Source organism: Colobus angolensis, unplaced genomic scaffold (assembly GCF_000951035.1).
Source record: "Colobus angolensis palliatus isolate OR3802 unplaced genomic scaffold, Cang.pa_1.0 Scaffold230, whole genome shotgun sequence".
In the NCBI taxonomy this organism is placed as follows: domain Eukaryota; kingdom Metazoa; phylum Chordata; class Mammalia; order Primates; family Cercopithecidae; genus Colobus; species Colobus angolensis.
The window spans coordinates 2,922,887-2,930,736 of record NW_012115489.1 but is presented as its reverse complement, the minus strand read 5'-3'; the positions used below and the strand labels follow the sequence as shown (position 1 = coordinate 2,930,736).

General features: G+C 42.2%; 1 protein-coding gene across 1 annotated transcript in view; it reads right to left on the bottom strand.

The window, feature by feature from the left end:
• The window catches only part of WDR70 (WD repeat domain 70), a 383,095-nt gene that overhangs the window by 368,183 nt on the left and 7,062 nt on the right, over positions 1 to 7,850 (bottom strand). The window contains exon 4 of the mRNA XM_011944378.1: positions 1,598 to 1,715. Coding sequence (XP_011799768.1) covers positions 1,598 to 1,715 — 118 coding nt within the window. The remainder of the gene's footprint in view (positions 1 to 1,597; positions 1,716 to 7,850) is intronic.

The window sequence follows — 7,850 nt, the reverse complement described above, 5'->3', positions numbered from 1 at the left end:
AAAAAAAAAAAAAAAAAAAAGTCTCCCAACAGACCTCTATGAGAAGCGTCACAGAGTGTAACTTTTTCAAAAAAAAAAAAAAAAAAAGAAAAGAAAATAAAACAACAGGCTCCCAAATGACCAAAGGGTCAATAAAAAAAAATTTTTTAATTTCTTGAAACAAAAGAAAATGGAAACAAAACATATCAAAACCTGCAGAAAACAAAGAAAACAGTACTAAGAACATTTATAACAATAAACAACTACATAAAGAGTAGACATACATCAAATAAACAACCTAAAGATGTACCTCAAGGAACTAGAAAAGCAAGAATAAAGCAAACCAAAAATTATTAGAAGAAATTAAAAAAATCAGAGCAGAACTACAAATGACACTGACACTAAAAAAAGAATAACACCGGGTGCGGTGGCTCACGCCTGTAATCTGAGCACTTTGAGAGGCCGAGGCGGGTGGATCACAAGGTCAGCCTGGTCAACATGGTGAAACCCAGTCTCTACTAAAAATACAAAAATTAGCTGGACGTGGTGGTGGGCGCCTGTAATCTCAGCTACTCAGGAGGCTGAGGCAGAGAACTGCTTGAACCCGGGAGGTGCAGGTTGCAGTGAGCCGAGATGGCACCACTGCACTCCAGCCTGGGCAACAGAGCGAGACTCCACCCCAAACAACAAAACAAAGAATAATAAAACATCACTGAAATAAGCGTTGATTTTTTGACAAGATAAAATCAATGTGTTAGGCCACTGCTGCATTCCCAAAAAGAAGTAACTGGGATGCCAGGCATGGTGGCTCACATCTGTAATCCCAGCACTTTGGGAGGCCAAGGCAAGCAGATCACGAGGTCAGGAGCTGGAGACCAGCCTGACCAACATGGTGAAACCCCATCTCTACTAAAATACAAAAAAATTAGCAGGGCATGGTGACCTACACCTGTAATCCCAGCTACTTGGGAGGCTGAGGCAGGAAAATCACTTGAACCCAGGAAGTGGAGGTTGCAGTGAGCCCAGATCAAGCCAATGCACTCCAGCCTGGTCAAACAGTGAGACTCCGTCTCAAAAAAGTAATAACTGGAGGCCGGGCCCAGTAGCTGACACCTATTATCCCAGGACTTTGGGAGAATGAGGCAGACAGATCATGTCAGGAGTTTGAGACCAGCCTGGACAACATGGTAAAACCCTGCCTCTACTAAAAATACAAGAATTAGCCAGCAGTGGTAGTGCACCTCTGTAGTCCCAGCTACTCAGGAGGCTCACGCCTATAGCCCCGGCACTTTGGGAGGCCAAGGCAGGCGGATCACCTGAGTTCGGGAGTTCGAGACCACCCTGGCCAACATGGCAAAACCCCATCTCTACTAAAAACACAAAAATTAGCCAGGCGTGGTGGTGCATGCCTGTAATCCCAGCTATTTGGGAGGCTGAGGCAGGAGAATCATTTGAACCCAGGAGGTGGAGGTTACAGTCAGCCAAGATTACGCCACCGCACTGCAGCGGGCGACAGAGCAAGACTGCATCTCAGAAAAATTTAAAAAAAAAAAAAAAAAACTCTATGAACACCTAGAAACTGATGGTTTAATAGAAATCTTTCATGAAAATCAGGCACCTGGAAGATGATTTGGAGCAATCTCTGACCACATTTGATCTTGAGGATGTTGGTTCAATATCTTCATTTTGTCTTAATTCTTTCTCTCTGCTCATTTCTTCCTCTTTTTCTCTTGCTTCTGAAAAGATTAAAAAAAGATTAACAAAAAAATTCCAACCATTACAATTCAAAATTTGCTAGTATTAGAAAGGCTAAAAATTAACATAGCCACAAAGACATAACTTAGAGTGCTAGCAGTAACAGCAAAAAATTATCAACCACAGCTACTGTGGAAAACAATATGGTGGTTCCTCAAAAAGTTAAACGTAGAATTATCACGTGATCCAGCAATTCCACTTCTAGTAAATATCCAAAGAAACTGAAAGCAGGGTCTAAAAAAGATACTTGTATGCCGATGTTCACAGGAACATCATTCGCAACAGCTAAAATGTAGAAGCAACCAAAGTATCCATCTATAGACAAACGGATTAGCAAAATGTGGTATATCCACACAATGAAATATTATTCACCCAAAAAGGAAGGAGACTCTGCAAAATGCTACAACTTGGATAAACCTTGAGGACACTATGCTAAGTAAGATAGACTACTCACAGAAAGACAAAAAGACAAATATCGTATGATACCACTTACATGAGGTAATCTAGAGTAGTCAATGTCAGAGACAAAAAGTAGAATGGTGGTTAACAGAGGCTAGGAGGGGTAATGAAGAATTGTTTAATACGTATACAGTTTCAGACTTACAAGACAAACAGTGTTATATATAGATGGTGGTGATGGCTGCACAACACTATGTACTTAAATATTAAGATGGTACATTTTATGTGTATTTTATCACAATTTTTAAAACTAGAAAAAAAAATTTATCAACCTAAATGGCCAATGTGGTAAAAGAATTGAACAAAATTACTGCATAGCAATACAATACTAACTGCAGACAATAAAAATAGTGATAGAAAACAGAAATCTGGGAAAACATTTTAACAGATATGCTAAGCAAAATTAGCATAATGTGAATGGTGATATATTTTTTAAAACGTATTCGAAAGTGATATTTTAGGTGATTAACTTTCTAATGTTTTAAAACATAAATTTAGCACTTCTTGGCCGGGCGCAGTGGCTCACACTTGTAATCCCAGCACTTTGGGAGGCCGAGGCGGGCGGATCACCTGAGGTCAGGAGTTCCAGACCAGCCTAACATGGAGAAACTCCGTCCCTACTAAAAAGAAAAAATTAGCCCGGCCTGGTAGCACATGCCTTTAATCCCAGCTACTCAGGAGGCTGAGGCAGGAGAATCGCTTGAACCCAGGAGGCGGAGGTTGTGGTGAGCTGAGATCGCACTATCACACTCCAGCTTGGGCAACACAAGCAAAACACCTTCTCAAAAAAAAAAAAAAATGTAGCACTTCTTTTCTGAATTTTCTACACTAGAATTTTGGTTAGAGACTAGCTATCAAAATCATAATAAAATTTATACTAGCCTGACACGGTGGCTCACGCCTGTAATCCCAGCACTTTGGGAGGCGGAGACGGGCGGATCGCGAGGTCAGGAGATCAAGACCGTCCTGGCTAACACTGTGAAACCCCATCACTAGTGAAAATACAAAAACACTAGCCGGGCGTAGTGGCGGGTGCCTGTAGTCCCACCTACTCGGGAGGCTGAGGCAGGACAATGGCATGAACAAGGGAGGCAGAGCTTGCAGTGAGCCAGATTGTGCCACTGCCCTCCAGCCTGAGCGACTGAGACTCCATTTCCAAAAAAAAAAAAGAAAAAAATTTATACTATAGGCTGCTCTGTCTACAGAGTAGCCATTCTTTTATTTCTTTACTTTCCTAATAAACTTGCTTTCACTATATTTAAAAAAAAAAAATCTACTACATTAATTTTCCAGAGTTGCTTACTCTAGAAAGACAAAAAAAATATTTAAAATATTAACTTTTTTCCCTCTGATAATCTCACTCTACAATTGTGGGGGCACTAGGAAGAAAAAGGATTATGTATGAATAGTTTGATACTCAATTGCCACCATCCTCAATAACCTGAGATAATATTTAACATTTTTTTCCTTCACTTAATAATGAAATACAATATAACTCAAGTTAAGCAGCAGCAAAGGACACTTATCAAGTGGAATGTTGTATTCTGCAGGGTCTTTAGTTGCTGGGACATGGAAGATGAGGAAGAGAGTTACCCAGCAAACATCAACAAGGAACTACATAGTCTTTCATGTCAAATATGGAAGACAAAATCCTCCAGGAAGAAGTAAGGCAAATATTACAGCTCTAGATCATGTTATCTTTTTCGTGTCTTCTGGGCTGAGGTAGGTCAAAAGTCAACAATTCTACACTCTGATACTAGAGACTGGAAAAAATTAAAGAGAAACATAGTATGCAGAATTAAGAATGGGCCTGCCAGGCACGGTGGCTCACGCCTATAATTCCAGCACTTTGGGAGGCTGAGGCGGGCAGATCACGAGGTCACAAGATCAAGACCATCCTGGCTAACAAGGGGAAACCCCATCTCTACAAAAAATTTTTAAAAATTAGCCAGATGTGGTGGCAGGCACCTGTAGTCCCAGCTACCTGGGAGTCTGAGGCAGGAGAATGGCGCGAACCCAGGAGGCGGAGGTTGCAGTGAGCAGCGATTGTGCCACTGCACTCCAGCCTGGGCAACAGAGCAAGACTCCGTCTCAAAAAAAAAAAGAATGGGCCTGAAGCCAGGCATGGTGGTTCACACCCATAATCCTAGCACTTTGGGAGGCCGAGGCGGGTGGATTGCCTCAGCTCAGGAGTTCGAGACCAGCCAGGACAACATGGTGAAATCCTGTCTCTACTAAATACAAAAAAGTAGCCGGGCATAGCGGCGTGCACCTGTAGTCCCAGCTACTCGGGACGCTGAGGCAGGAGAATCACTTGAACCCAGAAGGCAGAGGTTGCAGTGAGCCGAGATCATACCACCACAATCCAGCATGGGCCACAGAGTAAGACTCCGTCTCCAAAAGAAAAAAAAAAAAGAATAAGCCTGCTTAGCTCCTAGCTCACCCTGTTTTTTCAGCCAATCCCTCCAGACCTCTGGGGGTGGCGGCAGCATTTGTACTCTAGGCTCATCTTCTCCCTCAGGTCTTACAGTCAATTATATTACTAATCAGGAAAAGATATTGAGGCTGCCTACTCAGCTGCCATTTCCCTCTTTTTTACTTTCTATTTTTTTTTTTTTAAATAGAGACGGGGTCTCACTATGTTGCCCAGGCTGGTCTTGAAATCCTGGGCTCAAGCAATCTTCCTGCCTCAAGATTTACAGATGTAAGCCACCACACCATGCCAGTTCTCCCTCTTTTTCTGTTAGTTTTTCTTTTTGTTTTTGTTTCCGTTTTGAGACAGAGTCTCAATCTGTCACTCGGCATGAGTGCAGTGGCACAGTCTCAGCTCACTGCAACCTTCACCTCCTAGGTTCAAGCAATTCTTCCGCCTAAGCCTCCCGAGCAGCTGGGATTATAGATGCCAGCCACCATGATCACCTAACTTTTGTGTTTTTAGTAGAGACAGGGTTTTACCATGTTGGCCAGGCTGGTCTCGAACACCTGGCCTCAAGCAATCCACCTGCCTCAGCCTCACAAAGTGTACTAGGATTATAGACGTGAGCCACTGCCTCCAGCCTAGTATAACACTTCTAAAAAAAAAAAAAAAGTCTGTATTTTGGCTGGGCACAGTGGCTCACACCTGTAATCCCAACACTTTGGGAGGCTGAGGAGGGAAGATCACGAGGTCAGGAGTTCGTTCAGCATGGTGAAACCCGATCTCCATTAAAAATACAAAAAATTAGCCGGGCATGGTGGTGCACACCTGTAATCCCAGCTACTCAGGAGGCTGAGGCAGAAGAATTGCTTGATCGCGCCACTGCACTCTAGCCCGGGCGACAGAGCAAGACTCTGTCTCAAGAAAAAGAAAAAAAAAAATCTGTGTCCTGCACATACTTATAGCTTTCAAGAAAACAAAAAACATTTAAAAAAGAATTTGTACCATTATCATTTCCAGACCCTTCACAGCATGTATTTTATTGGGGTTTTATAGTAATTCATCCTTTCCACTAGTGCACTTAGCAATCAAGATGGCTCATAACCCCATATACAAACTTGCTATTAAAAAGGTCAAAGTCTTAGCTTCCTCAAGCATACTATCAATATCCAGAGAAAGACTCCAATACCAAGCATGAGATAAATAATGCCCATATGAGAATTTCCAACTTTTAAAGAAAAGTAAGTCAAACTGTCTTATGGTAGGAAACTAGGGTTCCTGCAACCCCTCTCTTCAATTTCATCATTTGCTAGGACAGCTCACAGGGAATCATTTTTAATTCCACAGTCTAAATGGAATCTAATTGCCAAGTCTAGAAGAACACAAAAAAAACAACTCTTATGAATAACGTCCCATATAATGATGAATACTACTTCCATAAATTATCCCAATGGTATTTTCTACTGCTAAAGCTAAGCAGATCTTTCAAAGAAATCATCAATTTAGATTCATATATTTAGATCGGAGGTATAAATTGCCATCCAAGGATGTAATACTAAATCAAGAAAGTTCAATAATTTATCCACAAAAATCAAAGGAGACCATAGTCTTGAGACAATTTTTCAAAAATTTAAAAATTCAATAACTCACCAAGTTCCTCTTAGGTAAAATGTATACATGCTTTACTAAGAAAAATTACAGGAATTTAATAAAGTACTTTGTTGTTTATAAGCTACTGTACCCAACATCTTAATCTCTTCAAGCAACTTCCAAGGTAGATGATACACATACAACAGGGTTATGAAGGATCAGAAATTGGAAAAACCCACCCAATGTTACTCATCTAGTAGATTGTGGGGCTGGGCCTCAAACCTAGGTCCCCCAATTCCAAATCCCAAGCTCCTTCCAACAGATTGTGCCTGTTTTTTTTAAGACGGAGTCTTGCTGTCATCACCCAGGCTGGAGTGCAATGGCACGATCTAGGCTCACTGCAACCTCCACCTCCCAGGTTCAAGCGATTCTCCTGCCTCAGCCCCCCGAGTAGCTGGGACTACAGACGCCCGCCACCACACCCGGCTAATTTTTCTATTTTTAGTAGAGACAGGGTTTCATCATGTTGGCCAGGCTGATCTCAAACTCCTGATCTCAGGTGATCCACTCACCTCAGGCTCCCAAAGTGCTGGGATTACAGGCATGAAACCACTATGCCCAGCCCAGATTGTGCCATTTTAAAATATTCTCCAAAGCAGCAAGATTTCTTTTTTTTTTTTTTTTTTTTTTTTTTTTTTTGAGACGGAGTCTTGCTCTGTCATCCAGGCTGGAGTGCAGTGGCTGGATCTCAGCTCACTGCAAGCTCCACCTCCCGGGTTCACACCATTCTCCTGCCTCAGCCTCCCGAGTAGCTGGGACTACAGGCACCCGCCATCTCGCCTGGCTATTTTTTTTATTTTTTAGTAGAGATAGGGTTTCACTGTGTTAGCCAGGATGGTCTCGATCTCCTGACCTCGTGATCCACCCGTCTCGGCCTCCCAAAGTGCTGGGATTATAGGCTTGAGCCACCGCGCCCGGCCAAGATTTCATTTTTTAACAAGACAGTATTACAGGTCTAAATTCAATTCAATCTTCTCAAAATATTACTGAGAACCTATTTTACAAAGCAAAGTACTAGGGACTATAAAACTTACATACCCATAAATATATACATCTATGGACCCACAAAAATTGAAAATAAAAAGATTAAAAATAAAAAGCTTCACTTTGGGAGGTTGAAGCAGGCAGATCACTTGACTTCAGGAGTTCGAGACCAGCCTGGCCAACATGGTGATACCCTGTTTCTACTAAAAATTAGCCTGGTGGTGGTGGCACTTGCCTATAATCCCAGCTACTGGGGAGGCTGAGGCAGGAGAATTGCTTGTACCAGGAGGCAGAGGTTGCAGTGAGCCTAGATTGCACCACTGCCCTCCGGCCTGGGCGACCTAAAAAAATAAGTAAGTAAATAAAAACAAAAAGTTTACATAGCCAAATAAGACAATTCTGTTCAAAACATGTTGTATTATACGCTTAAAATGGTAAATACAAGGTACCTACACTGTGATAGTACAAACATTCACTAAATTGTTTAAAACATTTGTAAGGCCGGGCGCGGCGGCTCAAGCCTGTAATCCCAGCACTTTGGGAGGCCGAGACGGGCGGATCACGAGGTCAGGAGATCGAGACCATCCTGAGCTACACGGTGAAACCC